The sequence below is a fragment of the Erythrolamprus reginae genome, chromosome 3 (genome assembly GCF_031021105.1).
Source record: "Erythrolamprus reginae isolate rEryReg1 chromosome 3, rEryReg1.hap1, whole genome shotgun sequence".
Taxonomy (NCBI): domain Eukaryota; kingdom Metazoa; phylum Chordata; class Lepidosauria; order Squamata; family Dipsadidae; genus Erythrolamprus; species Erythrolamprus reginae.
The window spans coordinates 235876079-235898091 of NC_091952.1; the positions used below are offsets into that span (position 1 = coordinate 235876079).

At 38.2% G+C, this 22013-nt stretch overlaps 1 protein-coding gene across 1 annotated transcript in view; it reads right to left on the minus strand.

Annotated features, from left to right (window-relative positions):
- CSMD3 (CUB and Sushi multiple domains 3) overlaps positions 1–17993 on the minus strand; it is a 615639-nt gene extending 597646 nt beyond the window's left edge. The window contains 2 exon segments of the mRNA XM_070748648.1: positions 17041–17263; positions 17909–17993. Coding sequence (XP_070604749.1) covers positions 17041–17263; positions 17909–17993 — 308 coding nt within the window.
- Between the last annotated feature and the right edge of the window lie 4020 nt (positions 17994–22013).

Consider the following 22013-nt stretch of genomic DNA (forward strand, 5'->3'; position numbering starts at 1 on the left):
ACAGTGTTGAGGGAATTATTTGTTTAGCAGAGTGATGGCATTCGGGGGAAAACTGTTCTTGTGTCTAGTTGTCTTGGTGTGCAGTGCTCTGTAGCAACATTTTGAGGGTAGGAGTTGAAATAGTTTTTGTCCAGGATGGGAGGGGTCAGTAAATATTTCCACAGCCCTCTTTTTGATTCATGCAGTATACAGGTCCTCAATGGAAGGCAGGTTGGCAGCAATCATTTTTTTCTACAGTTCTAATTATCCTCTGAAGTCTGTGTTGGTTTTGTTGGGTTGTAGCACCAAACCAGACTGATTTATTTTATAAGAACTTATTGCTGTATCACAAATTTAGTTTTCCAGTCCCTTTTGAAATCTTTGTCTATTAATAAAAAGAGGTCCCCATTCTAAAGTTCTCCATTCACTAAGCCTTTCTTATAGCTTAATAGAAAATAATAGGTGGGGAACGATGCCAAAGCTGAGGCCGCATGGGTAGATAAGGTAGCATATTCTTGCTGACATCACATGCAATCACTAGAAGCCATTAGAACAATATGAAGCACTGCCAAGAACTGTGAATTTATGAAGTGGATCCACAGGCAAACTGCCAATGGAACTCATTTCTGATGATCCAACTTTAAAGTAAACAGAAGAAAGAATATGTGATGCTTGTTCAATTGCAGACGTCCCCAAAAGGAGGATGGATTATCATTATTATTTTCTCTGAATGACGGTGCAAATTTTAATGACATTTTGATGGAGCAATGTGAATTATGTTCTTGTTCCAAAGGGTAAAAAGCAACAGAGCCTCACAAATCTGTGGAATGGGATTGATCCTGCTGAGAAATCCATGAACTGTTTCCCATTCATTTTGTTTGTTTGTTGAAAGCAGCTGATGAGTGCTCCAGCTGAGGCAGAACTTTTTATAGTTGGATTTCCTTCTGTTTCTTTGTTCCATTTCTCTTCCACTATTTCCCTAAGAATAGCCAGTTCTATAGTAGGAGTCAGTTAATGATGAAACAAAAATAAGGGATAGCTGGTTTATTGAGCGAGCGAGTGAGTGAATGAGTGAATGATTCATTGGTTGGTTGATTTTTATCCTACCTTTATTATTTTTATACTTAAGGTGTGTCAAACACACACAATACTCCTTCCTCCTCCTATTTTCCCTACAACATCAATTCCGTGAGATGGGTTGCACTGAAAGACAGTGAGTGGGTCAGAGATACCCAAGCTGGCTTTCATGCCTAAGGGGGAATTCGAACTCAGAGCCTCCCTGCTTCCAGCAAGGTTTATTAACCTCTTGATGAAATCAAGAATCCTCAAAATATGCATTGAAAATGCTAATTTGAACATGACTGGATTTTTTTCTAATCTCAGCACATGGTAGAATTCATGCACAAATTTATGAATATTAAAGAAATGCACACCTTAATATGTATAGATTTTAGTTGAGGCATTGAAAAACACTAATGCAAAAATTAGTGCAAATTTATTAAAAAAGTAGAAACAGATTAAAATTAACTTCTGGTTTCATCTTTAATTCTTTCATAGCAAAACTCTGATGTTAAAAAATTAATGTATTAACAATGAAATCCTCTACCATCCATGCATGCCTAGAAATAATTCCAACCGAGTTCAATATTTTGTCCCCAAGTGAAAGAGGTATAGGGTTATAGATTCAAGATGACTTACTGCTGACTAAGTCCAAGCTCTATGAAATTCATTTTTGGGTCAATATATACATAGATCTATGTTGCCAATTATTTTACTTTTTTCTAATTACCTGTCATAAAATATTTTCCTCTTAAAACAAATGTTCCATTAAAAGGTAATAATTGTACAAGTGAACGAAAGGACTTTCAAGCTCTAATGAAGTAAGGAAAGCCACTGTGGTGTAGTAGTTAAGGTGCTAAACTGCAACTCAGAAGACAGGTTCTAGCCCTCCCTTAGAAACCAGTTACCTGTACATATTCGAGTATAAGTCGACCCGATTATAAGCCGAGGCACCTACTTTTGCCACTAAAACAGGGAAAACTTATTGACTTGGGTATAAGCCTAGGGTGGAAAATGCAGTGGCTGCTGGTAACTTATAAAAATGGAATATTCTTCTACGGTAGCTTCTTAGAATTGTAGGAAAATTTTAAAAAAAACCAGGAAGAACGGTATATCTAGTTTAATGAAAAAAAGGACCAGGGGAGACATGATAGCAGTCTTCCAATATCTCAGGGTTTGCCATGAAGAAAAGAGAATCAACCTATTCTACAAAGCACTTGAGGGCAGAACAAGAAGCAATGGATGGAAACCAAACAAGGAGAGAGGCAAATTAGAACTAAGGAGAAAATTCCTGAAAATTAGAACAATGAATCCGTGGAACAGCCTGCTACCAGAAGTTGTGAATGCTCTAACACTGGAAGTTTTTAAGAAAATGTTGGATACCTATTTGTCTGAAGTAGTGTAGGGTTTCTGCCTAATCAGGGGGTTGGACTAGAAGATCTCCAAGGTCCCTTCCAACTCTGTTGTTATTATTATTATTATGTAACTTTTCCTTCCAAAATGGTTTTTATTTCTTGCACCTTTCCATTTTGGGGCCTACTACTTCCTCCCCTTCCTAAATCTTTTTTTTTAATTCCTTCTTTTATCATAACCAAAAACCTCTTAAAATATCTTTAGGAATGTAATAAAATATGTTATCTTAATCTTCATTACAATATCATTATAATTTTCTTAATAATTGGGATTTCATATACAGTATTATTTCAAAACAATTGCTTAAATCAAACTTCCATATGATAAATATTCAGATTTTCCATTTCATAAGTTAAAATCATTACTATCTCAATAGATCAGTAAATAACAATTCGGGGTTATTCAGTCATTAATTGTAAAATCTTTCTTCTATATGACATCTATCTTGCACAAGGAGAAACCACACTAAAAAAAGGTAAATCTATTCATATTAATTATGTAGAATGAATGATTAATGCCAAAATTCATACTATTATATTATCCTAACCTAATATTTGTATTGTTTTAAACAAGTCAGCATTAACAATCCTCTTGGGTATAATAAGTATAGTTGGAAGAAAAAGTTTAATTATACAGAGTTAACCCCATTTGAAGCAACATTTTCTTACAAAATAACCTCTTCTGTTGCTAGAAAGGAATCAAATTTAAAAGGGTAACATATTTTACTTGTAAAGTGTGTTGCTGGCTTGCTGGCAGAGACTTCTATTTCTAAGCAGGAGAGGAAGCCATGGTCCCCTGAAGCTGTTCCCCTTGTTTTCATCCACTTTTCCTTCTTTCCAAAAGTCCCTTCAACTCTCCCACCCCTTCCCTCAGTGCTTCCTTTCTGTGTAGAGGAGGAGCTATGATTGGTTCATCCTGCTGCCAATCAGGCAGCTGAAGGGTGTTGCTGGCTGAGCTCTAGCAAGAGCAGAAGCAGCCCTATAAGGAAAAGCCTTGTGTTGCCAAAGCCATCAGGTTTCCTTCCTCCCTGCCTTTCGCATCCAAACTGCACAACTCTGGAAAATGCTGCACAGGAGTTTCCTGGTCAGTGACTCGAGTGTAAGCCAAGGTTGGATTTTTCAGCATATTTTTTGTGCTGAAAAACTCTGCTTATACTCGAGTATATATGGTAAGTGATCTTCAGCCAATCACTCCTCATAGTCTTTTCTGCTCTGTGCCTAACAAAGTGATTAGAGAAAATCCTTGTTGCTTCCTGTATTGATGGTTCTGCTATAAGAAAAAGGCAATCACATTGCAAAGGCAAGCAAATCCTGATAAGGACTTCAATTCACTAATCTAAAAGTGCAATACTGTATTAAGAGAAAGAAGTAACCTAGAACTAACTTCCTGACAGTTAGAAAGATTAACCACTGGAACAACTTGCCTCCAGAAATTGTGAATGCTCTAATACTGGAAGTTTTTAAGAAGAGAGTGGACAAACATTTGTCTGAAATGGTATAGGGTTTCCTGCCTTGATTCGAAGATCTGCAAGGTCCCTTCCAATTCTGTTCTGTTCTATTCTGCTCTGCTCTGCTCTGCTCTAGTCTAGTCTAGTCTACCCTACCCTACCCTACTCTATTCTATTCTATTGTACTCTACTCCACTCCGCTCTATTCCTTGTAACTTTAGAAAGATCTGTGTATGGTTTGCTAATTGCATAGTGGCAAATAGGATAGTGCATCAGGGGGTTAACATCATCACCCAGGGGATCATTGGTTGCCCTCTTCCCTCTTTATAGAAGAGTTCTATAACTCCCACTGTCTTGAGAAACATTCTTAAAGATCTCATCTTCAAAACATTCTGAAAGATCTCATCTCATCTTGGGCACCTTCTTTTTGAACTATTACCATCTGGCAGACGGTACAGGGCAATAGAAACAGAGACAAATAGACTCAAAAATATCTTCAATCCCAGAGCAGTAAATATATTGAATTCTATTGCATAGTGCAATATTAATGCAATGTCAAGGACTTTCAGTTCAATTGTATAGACTGGGAAGGATGTGCGTTTCCGTTTTATTTTTTAAGTATAATGTACACTGAAGATGACATTTAATATTGTTGTACGAGGTGCAGTTTATTCAGGAATGGGCTACTGCCTGGATGCCCCCCCACACAGTGTGGTAGCAAAAATGGAACTCCACCCCAAAGCACCCAATTTGCACTGAAAGATATTGAAAGAAAATTTATTTTATTAGATTTATTTATTTATTAGATTTGTATGCCCCCCCTCTCTGCAGACTCGGGGCTTCCTGCATGAGCCATGCCCACAAGGTGGTAGTAAAAATTTTGGTAGCCCTTCACTTTTAAAAAGGTAGAAAACACCATAAAGCAATGTTTACTATTGTAATTATATTTGAAAAAGTCATTGACAGTCCTAAACTTACATGGCTTTAACAAGTGATTACTGTCATGTATTTTTCACTATATATTCATTGTATAGTCACTGTATATTCACTACCACGGGCCTGGAGGCATTGGGAGTCAATTCATGGGACTGTTATCATGAGTTGGCTCTGTTGCCAATATAATTTTTGTGTGCTTTATGTTTTTATTTATTTTTTAATAATACCATTTTTGATATGTTTATTGTTGCACAACTCTCAGAGCCCCATTTGTAAGATGGACAGCCATGTCATTTTGAGAAATAAATAAACATTATTGTGTTATATTTAGGATTCGGCATTTTTGCTAAATACTGCTCTGAAATAAAAAATCTATCAGGAAAAGGATCTGTTACATTCTAGGCTCCAAGAATCTGCCCTTTCAGCTCAGACATAAATTTGCTTTGCCTAATAAAATGGCCTGTTTGGAATGCAATCAACACACGTATAGCAAGGCAACTTTCAGAGATTCTGACAGTTTTTGGGAAGATGTCACCTTGAATTAGTGGATAGGAAATGTTTAAATTGATTCTTAACTATAAAATCTGCATCTAATGCAAGGATCCAAGTATAGAAAGTGAAATCAAAACCAGTTGAATTGCAAGGAATGAGGAAGCACAGTTCAAAGAACCTAACAGGAGAAAATCAAAGCTTGATTTCCATAATTGCAAAAGACAAGAAATTATCAGAACCGCATCAAGGTAGAGACTCTCATTAACACAGTATGTTGCATTATGTTTTTAATTGCACACCATGTTGTGCCTTTAAAAGGCTTTGTAGAGTAAGTCAGAAGGGGGGTGTAAATATATTTGAAGAAAGGAATGGTTTATTTTGAATGTTCATTGTATTATGCCCCATGGAAATTGATTTTAATTTAAAAAAATCAGCGGATTTTCTTATCTCATATACCAGATATTGATAATGCCTATGTTGAACCATCACCAACTATATCACAACAGACCACAGGTTCAATCTAATTTCAGTTTTATAATTCATATGACTCAGTTGTGTATGAATACAACAGAACAGAACAGAACATAATTCTTTATTGGCCAAGTGTGGATACAGAAGGAATTTGTCTTTGGTGCATATCCTCTTAGTATACATAAAAGAGAGATTGCGGGAACTGGGCATGGATAGCCTAGAGAAAAGGAGGTCCAGAGGGGACATGATAGCTGTATACAGGTATATGAGGGGTTGCCACAGAGAGGAGGGGGTCACACTATTCTCCAGAGCACCAGAGGGCCAGACGAGGAACAACGGCTGGAAGCTGACCAAGGAGAGATTCAACCTAGAACTAAGGAAAAACTTCCTGACGGTCAGAGCAATCAACTATTGGAACAACCTGCCTGCAGAGGTTGTGAACTCCCCAACTCTGGACACTTTCAAGAGGAGATTGGACTGCCACTTGGCTGGGGTGCTTTAGGATTCCTGCTCAGGCAGGGGGTTGGACTTGATGACCTACATGGTCCCTTTCAACTCTAACAATCAATCAATCAATAAATAAATAAATAAATAAATAAGACAAAATACATTCATCAAGAATCATAAGGTACAACACTTGATGATTGGCATACAAGTCCAATAAATAAATAAATTGTTGTAAGGTACAAATAAGCAATCAGGAAGCAATCAATATTAATATAAATCGTAAGGATACAAACAACAGTCCTGCAGTCATGTGGGATGAGATTGGTGATAAGAATGATGAGAAGACTAATAGTAATAGTAATGCAGCCTTAGTGAATAGTTTGACAATGGTGAGGAAATTATTTGTTTAGCAGAACAATGGCATTGAGGGAAAAAACTGTTATTGTGTCTCATTGTCTTGGTCTGCAAGGCAACTACAGTATAGTGTCATTTTGAGGGTAGGAGTTGAAACGATTTATGTCTAGGATGTGAGGGGTCAGTAAATATTTTCATCACCCACGTTTGGACTCAAAAAATTGAAGATGAGAATGAGTTTTTATCCATTTTTTAAAACATTTGTAAGGTGTGATGTTCTTGCAAAAAAAATAAATCCCTGCAATGTGTTCTCATTCATTTTTATCTGAATTATAAATATTACAATATTGTTTAAGATAATATTAAGAAGAGGGATGTCAGTTAATAATAATAATAATAATAATAATAATAATAATAATAATAATAATTTATTAGATTTGTATGCTGCCCCTCTCCGTGGACTCGGAGCGGCTCACAACAAAATAACACAGTATAACAAATCTAATTAAAAAACATTTAAAACTCAACATTAAAACCATGCTTTTTAAAACATTAAAACATTACAACCAGTTGTAATGTTCTAGAAAAGACTGTTTTCTATTGTGGTGTTTTCCTTCCAGTAGAGGTTTTTAAACTTTCATTATAGGCTCACATATTTGAGAAGGGGCTAGATATCAGCAAGGGTTTAAAATTCAATGCAATTCAATTCATTAGATTTGTATGCCGCCCCTCTACAAAGACTCGGGCCGGCTCACAACAACGATAAAAACAATATTATAATGGCACAAATCTAATATTAAAAATAACTAAAAACCCTATCATAATTAAAAACCAAACAGCACATACATACCAAACATAAATTATAATGAGCCTGGGGGAAAGATGTCTCAAATCCCCCATGCCTGGCGGTATAGGTGGGTCTTAAGTAGTTTACGGAAGACATGGAGGGTGGGAGCAGTTCTAATCTCCAGGGGAGTTGATTCCAGAGGGCCAGGGCCGCCACAGAGAAGGCTCTTCCCCTGGGGCCTGCCAGACAACATTGTTTAGTCGACGGGACCCGGAGAAGGCCAACTCTGTGGGACCTTATCGGTTGCTGGGATTTGTGCGGTAGCAGGCGGTTCCAGAGGTACTCTGGTCCAATGCCATGTAGGGCTTTAAAGGTCATAACCAACACTTTGAATTGTGACCGGAAATTGATCGGCAGCCAATGCAGGCCAGGGAGCGACCTCTAAAATAGAGTTTGATTGATAATGTTGTTCAACTAAATAGGTCTCCAGAAAAGCTTATAAAAATGTTTAACCACTTTGTGCTTCACACACACACATTCAAACGCACACCCAAATACATAGACAGCAAAATGGAGAAAGGCTTAGATCAGGGGATATTTGCAGCTCAAGATTGAACTAGGGTGCTCTCAGAACTTGGAGTTTTCTTGCAGACATGTCATTACCAAACTAGGTAGATAATCCAGGTAATCTAGGTAAGATAATCGGTGCAGTGATGGTGTTAGCTAGTTTGATAAGGAAACATTTGCATGAAACCCACCCACAATTAGAAAGCCCCAAGGATCAGAAAGATTCAGACTCTAATACCCGTACAAATTGTATACACGCATCTGTATTGCAAATGAAACATTATATAACATCTCTCAATAGTCAGAGTAGGGTAAAAAAGTAAATAATAATAAATAATAATAATTAGAAGTATATAATGACCTCTTTCTATTTTCTGCAGCTCATTCATACTTAAACAAACACAAACCCTAGCAGCAAGTACCAATATCTCATGAGGTCACAAAGAGTCACAATTGGCTCAGTGATAAAATTTACAAAAAAACAAATACAATTATTTTAATTAGATCCTGGATAAGTTCCTAGATCCCATCTATCCACTTGATCTGTTGTCTTTCCTTTTTACTTATCTCCAACTTTCCAGACATACCCTTGTTGTTGTTGTTGTTGTTGTTGTTGTTGTTGTTGTTGCTGTTGTTGCTGTTGCTGTTGCTGCTGCTGCTGCTGTTGTTCATCATCTACATGATGAAGTACAAGTCTATAGTATATGGATTGGTGTTTGCTAAGCATCAACTCAAGAGACAAGTTTTCATTGTTTCCAGGACTGGATTATAATCTTTTTAGTAGCTTTAAATAGAAGACAAGCCACTTGGGGCTGCTCAGTGGTTGCAGCGGCGACAGACAACATAGACCATTGCCTGTTCCGACGGGAGTTGCCTGGGTGACCACCCCAGGGCACAGGGGTAGGATGTAGGTAGAGGGACAGGGCGGCGAGCCATATATAAGCACAGGCTCACTGTCCCCCCTCCCTCTTTTCCATGCGACTCATCGGCACAATCACAGGCATCCACAGGCACCCTTGTCTCAGTGTGACTAGTGGTAGCCTTCAGGGGCCAAGTACGAATTTTTGGCGGCCGCAACGCACTTACGTTCCAGGCGTTTTTTCGCCTACTCCACATTTGGGGTATCGGGAGAGCGGAATGGTTAGAGGGTGGCAGCAAGGGTTGTTTCACTAGGACTAGGCAAATTGGATTACATCCCTCTGGTCACTGGGGAAGGCAGTATGGGGCAGAAAAAAGGGGTTAATTGCAACTCCGTGATCTCCTTTGGAGCACCTTTTGGAAGGTGAGGGACCGCTCCTCTCCGGAATCTCAAGTGCCGATCCAGCCAGGGTGAGGGAGGGGGGATGCCCTACAGGCTATATGCTGGTTGGGGCCTTCCCACACACCTTGGGCATGGCTAAGAGCAAGGAAGGCCGAGGCCAAGTTCATGGCCAGGGTCAAGGTCAAGGCATATTCCTTTGCTCAGCAGGGGGCTTCCCCTATAGTTGCCCAAGTATGTTGCACTTGATTTCCACCCCATTTATTTCATCTCTACAGTTCCTGATTTAATAAATAAAGCAGCCCATTAAATTCCAGCTCTGTGATCCATGTGATTACTCTGTTGCCCATCACAAACATAGAGTGATAGAGCTACAAAGAAGAGGGAATCAAACTATTCTCTAAAACACTTGAGGGTAGAACAAGAAGCAATGGGTGGAAACGAATCAAGTAACTTAGAACTAAGGAGAAATTTTCTGAGAGTTAACAATTAATCAGTGGAACAGCTTTCCTCTAGAAGTTGTGAATATTCCAACATTGGAAGTTTTTAAGAAGAGATTTGACAACCATTTGTCCGAAGCAGTGTAGGGTATCCTGCCTAAGCACGGTCCACAGTCCCTTCCAACTCTGTCATTCTATTCTACCTCTAAATATATAATATGAAGGCATTCATTTTTTCTTCCTTTTTGTCCGTAGCTGGACTCCAGTACATAATCACTAGGATAACTATTGTTATAATGGTTCTGATATTCGTTATCACAAAAATATAATTAACCTTCATGACCTTCTCTGAATTTGTTGCCATCTTTTTTCTTATAATTGATTTCCTCTTAACTTCTGCAATATGCTGTTAATCCTTATTTATTTTTGAGATGAACAAAACAAACTTATTTAACATCTTTGTTTTACTGCTGCCACATTAAAATTCAGGAAGGAAGGAAGGAAGGAAGGAAGGAAGGAAGGAAGGAAGGAAGGAAGGAAGGAAGGAAGGAAGGAAGGAAGGAAGGAAGGAAGGAAGGACCACCCAAGTACCTTTTCTACAATAGCCATTATATACTATGGTCTTCAAGAAGTGGTACATGGTGCATACGAATTCTTTGGTCATCCTGTAGTTCTGCAGCCCCCAATCTCTGCCTGCCAGGGACTGATTCTGTAGAGGACATTTTTTTCTGTGGGTCAGGGGAAGCTGTGGTTTTGTGCACTACCTGAATCCCACATGTGTGAGGATAGGGCTTTGCTCACTTGTGTGATGTAGTTCCTGGCAGGCTGCAAACAACATATAATTGACAGCAATTGTATTACTGATAATATTATTTTTAAAAAGTGCTCTCCAATAATTAATTGGAATGGAAATTGTTAAAAATGGTTAATAAATATGAAATTGTGTTACCATTTCTTTTTATGTATAGAGATATACAAACTGTCGTCATTTCTTTTCTTCCTTGCCTTACTGAATTCCCCATGGCTAATATTACTCTTCTTCAGAGTTCTCTGCATGTAAGCGGTGGTCAAAGCTGTATTACTATATGAAGAAAATCAATGCATCTGTGTTTAGTAGTTCAAAGGTGTGTCAAAAACGCTGAGCACTTAATTTGCTCCTAATCATTTCAGACTGTTTGCTCAGCTGGTCAATTTAGACAGAGCAGGAGCAGTGAAGAGAGAAGTAAATTACTTGGACCCTTATGTGCAATGATTATGTGCTTTTTTGGAAAGACCCCCTAAGGATCTGTAAAACTCAGGAAGCCTCTGTTTATAAAGGAACATCAGAAAAATCAATGTCTGACAGGAAATGTGTAGACAACTACTTTTCTGACTCTACAGAGTCAGATAATTGTTTTCTTTACATTTGTAAAAAGCAAAAAGTTTTTAAAATACAAATTTAAAGTTATATCACTTAAAGCAGTGTTTCCCAACCTTGGGAACTTGAAGATATTTGGACTTCAACTCCCAGAATTCCCTAGCCAGCATTCGCTGGCTGGGGAATTCTGGGAGTTGAAGTCCAAATATCTTCAAGTTCCCAAGGTTGGGAAACACTGACTTAAAGGACATTCACATTTGAATTTTTAGTGGATTCACTTACAGTCTGTTTGAGGTTTTGAATTTGAGTTGAATTTTGGTGATATAAAAATATATGAACACATTTGGGTGGGTATTGCAGATTATAGATAGGCACATAGGTAGGCAACCAAGCAGTTAGATGATAGATGATAGATAGATATGAGAAAGAGGGGAGAGAGAGAGAGAGATATGATCGACAAACAGACAGGCAGGCAGGCATAGAATCATTAAATCTATTGAGAGCTTGTTTCAGATATTAAGCAGACATCAAAGCTTATAATGGAATAACAGATCAGTGACTAAGGAACCAAAGAAGGGAGTGTATGCAAGAACAAGCCAAGGCTGAAAACTTGAAAACATAGTGAGGTGACCAATGACCATATCAAAATAGCAGTCTTGATGTAGGATTTCTCATATAGATGGAATCAGCTGATGCCCAAACCAAGTTGGACATTAACACCCTTGAAAATGCCCAGAAATACTTCACCGGAAGAGCCCTGCATTCCTCCTCCCATAACAGAACACCGTACGAAACTAGACTTACAATCCTGGGCCTAGAAAGCTTAGCACTAAGATGCCTTAAACATGATCTAAGTATTGCCCACAAGATTATATGCTGCAACATCCCACCTGTCAAAGACTACTTCAGCTTCAACCATAACAACACAAGAGCACATAACAGATTCAAGCTCAATATTAACCACTCCAAACTTGACTGTAAAAAATACGACTTTAGTAACAGAGTTGCTGAAGCGTGGAACTCATTACCGGACTCCGTAGTATCATCCTCTAACCCCCAACATTTTACCCTTAGACTGCCCATGGTTGACCTCTCCAGATTCCTAAAAGGTCAGTAAGGGGTGTGCATAAGAGCACTAGAGTGCCTTCCAACCCCTGTTCTATTGTTTCTCCTATATCCCATATATCTTCTCTTCTATCCCTATATCTTTCTTCTATTCTCTCATCAATTTATTTTATCCTATATTCTCTCTTCTATTCTTTCTCTAATTCTATTTCCTCGAAGGTGTATTGGACAAAATAAATAAATAAATGAATAGAATAGAATAGAATAGAAGGGACATTGGAGGTCTTTTAGTTCAGCCCCTTGCTCAAGCAGGGACCCCATACCAGTGTTTCCCAACCTTGGCAACTTGAAGATATTTGGACTTCAACTCCCAGAATTCCCCAGCCAGCATTCTCTGGCTGGGGAATTCTGGGAGTTGAAGTCCAGATATCTTCAAGTTGCCAAAGTTGGGAAACACTGCCCTATACCATTTCAGAGAAGTGGCTATCAAGTCTCTTCTTAAAAACCTCTTCCAAAGTTGAGCGGTTACACTGGTTAAAAAGTTTATCTTTTAATTCTAAATTGCTTCTCTCCTTGATTAGTTTCCTTTTTTATTTATTTTTTATTGTTTTTGAATTAGCACACACAAAACTTAAACAGACATACAACAAACATTCTGGGCATTTATAGCCCCTTTTCTGTCAGAAGCTGTTATAGAATATATATATCTACATTATACATTGCTTTGTTAATGTTATGATTGCATAGCCGGCAATCCACTCCTATCTGGTCACATGAGCATCAAACCACACTCACAAAATAAGCCATGCCCACAGTGTGGCAGTAAAACCTTGGACAGCCCATCACTGGTCAGAGCTGATGGGGAATCCATTGCGAGGTGCACTTAGCCAAGATGGTCAGCAGTCCCAAGGACAATCAAAAAAGAGATGGATGAAGACATGCAAGCTATGGGCATGTGCCTTGCCGATGCTGCAGACTGGACAAAGTGGTGGGCAAAATGCAAAACTGGACCCCATGATACAGAAATAATAGCTCAAAGAACTAATAAAGGGATCGTAGATAAAGATTAGAGTTTTAAAGAAAGGGGCTAGATTCAGGCAAGGATGCTTTCATTTTTACAAGTGACTATTACAAAATAACCAAAGCCAACAAATGGGATGGAGAGGACAGGAGGGAAAGAAAACTGAGTCTCAAACCTTAGTTTCAGACATTTGTTAGAGTTATTTTCACTTTAATATAATCACATTATACCTACAGTTTTTGATATTTATTTGTCTTCTCCTATGTATCTATACAGTAGTGTGTATTTATTTATTTATTTTATTTATTTATTTATTTTGTCCAATACACAATGAGGGTTTTAATGGGTATATATCTATATACACATAGTAAAATACATGATGAAGGTTATAGAGGAGATACTCATAGTAAAATATATCTAAAAAATAATAGAAAAGAAGATATAGTAATAGAACATATCAATGGAAGAATGGAAGAAGAGATATAGGAATAGAAGAAAGGTATAGGAGATATAGGAGATCAATAGGACAGGGGACAGAAGACACTCTAGTGCACTTGTACTTGCCCCTTACATGGGTTTGTCTCTACCAAGACAACTCTGTGGATGTGTAGCCATCAGCAATGGCGAGTTCATTGAGACTGTCATCTGGCATTGCCAAAAGCGAATAAAACACTACTAAACAAAGAAAGGGGAAGTTTTGAACATCCCTATCTAATATTTTTTCTTCTGATTACATTAATTACAGTGATCCATTGTTTATAGTGGTGTTACATTCCAGGACCACCTGTGATAAATGAAAATCCGTTAAGTAGGGACAATAAAGAGATGAAATATCTCTCTCCCCTGACACACATTCTGTTCTGTTCTATTCTATTCCATTCCATTCTATTCTATTCTACTCTACTCTCTTCTATTCTATACACACGCACACAGAGAGAGAGAGAAAGAGAAAGAGAGATAAACCAAAATTTAAGATCTGAAGTACAAAAGTTAGGATCTGGGATCCAGAGGAGAAGAAAGGAGATGCTTGCCTTGCTTCCCCTCATCCCATCCAGAGCAGAAAAGCCACCAAGGTAGAGGACGATGAGCCTTATGCTTCCCCCTCGGCTCCACCACAGCCACCCAAATCCTGGGCAGTCCTAGAATCCTGGCTGCCAAGGCCTCCCTCCTGCCCAGCCACTCATCCACAGTAGAACCCCACCGCTGTCTCCGGCAGACACCACGAGCCCCTGACCATGAATGCATACATGTCATGCCTTTTTCTTCCCATCAGGACCAGCATGGTCTTCTTAAAAAGCCAGCGGCCATGAGTGCACCTCCTCTTCCCTCCCACCCACCCCGGGGGCAGGCGCTGTTTCATGGCTCGCACGGCCACCCCTCTATGATATATTTTCCCATTAATATTTTATAAAAACCTGTGATGCACCCGAATCCGTGAAAGGTGAACCGTGAAGTAGCAAAGAAAGACTGTATATCAATGGAGTATTTATTTCCCCCATTATTATCTATTAATTTATGTGAACTTTATTTATTCATTCATTCATTCATTCATTCATTCATTCATTCAATTTTTATGCCGCCCTTCTCCTTAGACTCAGGGTGGCTTACAACATGTTAGCAATAGTACTTGTTTTTAACAGAGTTAGGCTATTTCCCCCACAATCTGGGTCCTCATTTTACCCACCTCGGAAGGATGGAAGGCTGAGTCAACCTTGAGCCGGTGATGAGATTTGAACCGCTGACCTTCAGATCTACAAGTCAGCTTCAGTGGCCTGCAGTACAGCACTCTACCTGCTGCGCCACCCCGGCTCATTAAACTTTACAGCTACATTCAACATTTCAGAAAGATGTTTGATACTTTAACTCCCAACTGATTTATTTTTTAATATGGGCTATATCACACCAGTTGTGAGAATAGTTTTCACAATTTAAGTAGGCCATTCTAATATCTTTCAATCAGTGATTCCATTTGGAATTTTGAGATCATGTTATAGCCATTCTTGTTGAATACTTAATCTCCATCCACCAAATTGTTTCCTAATGGTACAGTAATCCCTCCATCATAATTTCTTTTATTTTAATACAACCTGAAGGAAGCTAACAGAATAGAATGCTTTCAATTGGGCTTATTTCATGAAATGTAGGGAAATATAGGAAATCTACAGCGTAAACAACAAACTTAGATGTTCAGTACAAGTCACAAATATGTCAAAAGGAGAACATGTTAATCGTGATACAGTTGCACAAATGGCACAATTATGTAATTTGCATCAGATGCATTATGCCATTTAATACAAGTACATAAGTCATATCATTTATACAATATCCATGGTAACGGAAAACAGCAGCACTAGCAGTAGCGTTTTTAACCATCAACTATGCTTACAAAAACTGCCAAGAAATATGTAAAGGGAACTTTCAAGCTATCCAAGGACTAGGTAGATACGCATATACAAGATGCTTTCACCAAGGAAGAAAACTTTTGCAAATATGGAGGGGGAAAATGTGGCACAATACTAAGAAAAATACAATTTTCCCAGAAAAGTGTGCTGTTGAGTGACACCAACTAATTAAGCAGTCTGATTAGAGTCTCTATATAGAAAAAGGCAAAAAAGAATTGAAATGATTCTGGTTTTTCCCCGCAATATCATTGAATAAACAAAAAGTGGTGTATGTCGATAGATGGATGATAGACAGACAAACAGAGACAGGGAGTATATAAAAGATAGTTGATATAGATATAGATGTAACAGAATATTTATTCTTATAGTATATCTAACTGCACTAGCACATACCATCTGTAGCTAAATATCCATTCAGTATCTTCTATCTGGATAGCCATTAAATTATAAACTAGCCAGATAGAAAAATATACATACAGATAGGTACACACACATAATGTATATATGGAACTGGAAGTCTAAGATTTCATATATGAATATGGAATTTATATATGGAGATAAGGGGCAAATACGTAGTAATTTTCTTATTAATTTCCAAACATCAGGACCTGAGCTTTTCAATTTGTGATCTCATTTAAGGAAAATAGGTGTCCATGGACTGATTGTCAAACTCTTTGCATATAGGTCATACATTTTAATAGGATTATGTAACTGTATATAGTAGAGTACTTATAAGCAGGGGTGGGCAGCAGGCAGGACGGGTGGAACGCAGTTCCATTGGCAGAAATGAAGATTTGTGCGTAGCTCCAGCTGATCGACGGCTGTCACTTCCTGGATTACTGGTCTCGGTTTGGCTCTTTGTTGCTGCTGCATCTGCACTCCTTGCTTTTTCCCTCTTTCCTCCTTCCTGGCCTCAGACAAGCTTCCCTCTCTCCTGCTCGGCTCCCCTCCAGTCTCACGTGGCCACCTCCCGCCTGAGGTGCAAGCAGAAGTCGTGGTTGGAAGTGGTGCTGGCAGCATTTATGCTACTGGCAGCACAAATTCGCCTAGCTACCCAGGGTGATCCAGGAAGGAGAGCATGGGAAACGCGAAGCAAATTATCACCCAATTGAGAGACATAGAAAGGTTGTAAGTCGAGGACTTAACAGTTCACTGGAATGATGATGATCGTTCAAGCCACTCCCACCTGGTCATATGACTATTAAGCCACACCTACAAAATAAACCACACCCACAGTGTGGTAGTAAAAAATTTGGCTGTCCATTACTGCTTATAAAGATGATGACAAGTTTCTTGTCTTCTAAATATGCCATTTTTACAAAAGCTCATGTGTTTATGTCAAAAGAGTTGTCAGCCTACAACTGAGTGGACCATGATTATATCTGAGTAAATCTCATTCTGTAATTTGAAGTTAGGAAAATAAGAAGGAAATGAAACCATTGGGAGCAATGTGATAGCGTTAATTCTGAATGTTCCCAGAAAAGATTAATCCAAGGTTTTAACTTGTACCAAGAATGTTTTCCATAAGATAAAAATAATATTTACCTTGTCCTGAAGTTTGCTGGTTGAGGATGCCCATCATATAATGATAAATAGTCATATTCTTCTTCTAGAGCAAAAGACTGAAATACTATCTGTATTCTATTTCTTTCTTCTGCAATTATGACCCATGTACAATTTGCACCATTTGGATATCCATACGGAAAACCTGGACTTTCTATAGTTCCATTGAGTCCTTTTAAAGTTCCACCACATGTATAAATAAATCCTGCAAAAAAGAAAGATTTCTAAATTAAGAGTTATTACAAATATCTTATGCTTTAAAATAAATCTTTAACAGATTCTGTAAATTTATTCCGAAGGATATATACTTTGGGCAGATGGAGGACCTTACAGTCCTCCTTACCTTAAAATGTAACTTTTCATTGAAACTTTCAAACAGGTAGTAAGTACTAATACAGGTTCGAAAAATTCTTTTAGTGTCCCTCCTGACTTTAAGCTAGCACACCACCAACTCATTTTTACTTACAATACCACATATTAAAACAGAAAAAAATGTCTGGAAATGAATTCTATTAATCTACTACTATTACTACAACCATTTGCACAATTTGCTCACCAAGACTGGCATTTCATGAATAATCATGTAGCTTACCAACCAATTTTCCAAATATTTAAATTCCCCATTCCTAAACTGCCAACCCTCTGTACTGAATAGAAAAATATTCTCCAGTTGATTCATAGGGAACTAAACCATGGTGTCATAAATTTTCCTTTTCCTTTTGAAGCTCCAACTTCTCAAATTCTTTTCTCCATTTGGAATTGGATTGGAAAGTGTATTTCATTTACAATTGGACATGGGTACCTTTATTTTTTATTAGTCTCTGCTCCTGCTGAAGAGCATCCTACCCACTTCTCCAATGACAGATCAGAATGTTATGACCCAGTTGTTGAGCAGAATTTCCAACTGAACAAGTACAAATAGGTTTTTTCAACATGCTATTGTTGAATAGCAAAGCCCCAAACAGTTTGAGATTGGATTGCCGAAGAGTTTTGCCTTGTTCTTTGTGTACACATTTGAGGCAAATACTTCTTAGCCCTTGAATTGAAAAGAGGATCTTAACATTGTTTGTGTGTGTGTGTGTGTGTGTGTGTGTGTGAGAGAGAGAGAGAGAGAGAGAGAGAGAGAGAGAGAGAGAGAGAGAGAGAGAGAGAGAGAGATATGGAGAGTCTTCAATCTTCTTCCTTGCAATAAACCCTTTCTGCTTTGGCCTATGTTTTCAGGTGTAATTTTCAAAACTCTTTTTCTGTGAATCTACCTTGAGATATAGCACCTTTTGGGCATGAATAAATTGCCAGAACATTTAAAGTCTTATTTTAAAAACAAATAATAACAATACCCATCCTCCTTTCCCTTCTGTCAGAGAATAAAAGTATTCTGTTGGCTTGTCTGCTATCTACGTAGTCTGTCAAGATGATACATAGAAAGACAAAGAAAACTTTCTGATTTCTTCTTATTTACTGACTCTTCTACCACCATAACTAAAATCATCAGTAGGAAAATTTGGGAAAAAACAGGAAGGATTGGTGCAGGAATGTATACAGTAGTCTTTATGTATAGTCTGGAGGACAGAAGGAAAAGGGGGGACATGATCGAAATATTTAAATATATTAAAGGGTTAAATAAGGTCCAGGAGGGAAGTGTTTTTAATAGGAAAGTGAACACAAGGACAAGGGGACACAATCTGAAGTTAGTTGGGGGAAAGATCAAAAGCAACATGAGAAAATATTATTTTACTGAAAGAGTAGTAGATCCTTGGAACAAACTTCCAGCAGACGTGGTAGATAAATCCACAGTAACTGAATTTAAACATGCCTGGGATAAACATATATCCATCCTAAGATAAAATACAGAAAATAATATAAGGGCAGACTAGATGGACCATGAGGTCTTTTTCTGCCGTCAGACTTCTATGTTTCTATGTTTCTATGAATGTTGAAAATGGATATGAACACCAGGAGAAGAATTAAAGCTGAAAATTAACTAGTCTTAGATTTACTACTTAGCTAGTGATCCCTGCTGAACTAGAATTTTCTTCCTGGCTACATGACAAAGGGAACTTCAAATGTGTTCCTCACAAGGACCTTTGAGGCTGTTGCATATTTCATCTATTCTGCAAGACAAATCCCCATCAAGGCTTTATCAGGAAATATACAATAGGTCCAAGCCCATAAATTATCTATTTTTGCAAAGCTGCAATATGCAACTATTTTAACTGAACACAACAATAAGAAAATTTCATTCAATGGTTTATTTTGTCAGCACTCTTCACTTTTGCTCTGCAGCGCATGATTCAATATATTATTGGATTAATGCAAATAGCCTTCCTGTAAACCTTTCTCAAATAATTTTGGTCCACTTCTGTCAGCTGTTACCAAAATGTTTTGGGGGAAGAAGTGTTATTTTCCTTTCTCAGTATCATTCCTTGCCTCATCAACTCTTTTTCTATTTTTAAATCCCATCTGACAAAAACTTCAATTGTTATTTCTTTTTAACTGACTGTTAATTCTGTAGAAGCCATAGGGAGTATGCATGGTTTGGATATTACTTCTCAGAAGGAAGTTTGAATTGCTAATGAAGAATAATCTTAAATTATGTATAAATGCTTTTTTCTCATATCATAAAATGCTACAGTTTTGGAATATGTGAAACTCATGTTGATGAAGCATACTGCTATTGGTATCCTATTTCTCAAGGTCTTTCAGCTTCAAAACCAGATGCTGCATTTAAGCATTAGCATAGCTATTGTTTCCATTAGGATTTAGGCAGAGGCTTCCCAAAACCTGGACTAAAGGCATGTCACCTATAAACTGTCTTCATTCCCCAGAATGGCCATGCAAGTTGTTTTTGAGATTCATAGGGGTTGGTAGGGTTGTGTTGGTTTTTTTAGAAACATAGAAGACTGACGGCAGAAAAAGACCTCATGGTCCATCTAGTCTGCCCTTATACTATTTCCTGTATTTTATCCTACAATGGATATATGTTTATCCCAGGCATGTTTAAATTCGGTTACTGTGGATTTACCAACCACGTCTGCTGGAAGTTTGTTCCAAGGATCTACTACTTTTTCAGTAAAATAATATTTTCTCATGTTGCTTTTGATCTTTCCCCCAACTAACTTCAGATTGTGTCCCCTTGTTCTTGTGCTCACTTTCCTATTAAAAACACTTCCCTCCTGGGCCTTATTTAACCCTTTAACATATTTAAATGTTTCGATCATGTCCCCCCTTTTCCTTCTGTCCTTCAGACTATACAGATTGAGTTCATTAAGTCTTTCTTGATAGACTTAATGAACTCAATCTGTATAGTCTGGATATATGCTTTTGTATATGCAGAAATTGTTTAAGAATAATGTTAACCGTTCTAACAGATTAACAAAATTGGAAGGGACTTTGTAAATGATCTAGTCCAACCTCCTGCCCAAACTGGAGACCCTACACCATTTCTGACAAATGGCATTCCAATCTCTTCTTGAAAGCTTCCAATGCTTAAGCTCCCACAACTTCCGAAGGCAAACTGTTCCATTGGTTCATTGTTCTCACTATCAGAGAATTTCCCTTTATTTCTAGTTCAAGTTTCAAGTTTTATTGGATTTATATGCCGCCCCTCTCCAAAAACTCTAGAAAAATTTCTAGGTTGAATCTCTCTTTGATCAGATTCCATTCATTATTCTTTAGAAAATAACTTGTTCCATTCATCTCTGTGGCAGCCCCTCAAACATTGGAACACTGCTATCATGCCTCCCATGGTCCTTTTCTTCACTAGACTAGCCATGCTCAGTCCCTGTAACCATTCTTCCTATGTTTTAGGCTCCAGACCCCTAATCATCCTGATTGCTTTTGTCTGTATTTTTTCTAGAGTCTGAACATGATTTTTTAAGTGTGGTGATCAAAACCGGGTGCAGTATTATAGGTGTGGTTTTACTAAGACTTTATAATACCTCACTTGATATTAGTACCTCACTTGATCTTGATTGTATCCCTCTGTTAATGAAACTTAAGATTGCAATGGCTTTTTTGGCTGCCACTAGTATCAAACATGATACAGGGTTTGTTCCAAAAGTAATGCAATTATTATTTTTAAAGTAATTTATTGAACAGATTTGCACAAACACTTAAATTCTTCAAAGTACTGTCCTTGGGCCTCTACACAATTTTTCCAGCGACTCTGCCATGACCAGTACGTGCCCTGGAAGGCGTCTTCAGAGACCTCTCGCAAGGTCTTCATCACAGCTGATTGGATCTCTTCTATGGACAAAAAAGGGGTTCCTTTCAGGGCTGCCATAATCCTAGGGAACAAAAAGAAGTCTGCTGGGGTGACTTCAGGACTACAGGGATGGGAGTGGGGCAGCACTGGCAGCATTCGTGGACTCGTAGTGCATTGTGTTGTTGTGATGGAGTTGCCAGGTAGCGGAGATGTCTTTTCTCATCCTCATGACTCTTTTTCGGAGTCTTTCCAGCACATCCACATAGTAGGCAGTGTCCTTAAGGAACAAACTCCTTATGGACCACTCCTTTACTGTTGAAAAAGACAATGAGCATTGTTTTCACTTTTGATTTGCTCATTCTTGCCTTTGCGGGCTTGGAGGACTGGTTGGTGTGCCACTCAAAGCTTTGGTGCTTTGTTTCTGGGTCGTATTCAAAAACCCAGGTTTCATCACCAGTGATGATGTTGTCCAAATAATCAGGTTCAATTTCTATGTTGCAAAAGTTCACTTGAAATTTCTGCTCGATTGATCTTTTCGTGACATGGTCGGCAGAGGTTTGCAATAACTGATGCCCTGCCGCTTCCACAACTTGGAGAGCACTGAGACCAGTTTCATGGCAAAGCTTAGTCTCACCCCCTCCAAGTGCTTTGGTCCCACTCCAACCAATGGGAGTGGAACGGGAAATTCAATTGCATTACTTTGGAACCCACCTGTATTATTCAGAAGCCTTTTTGCTATTTACTGCTATTA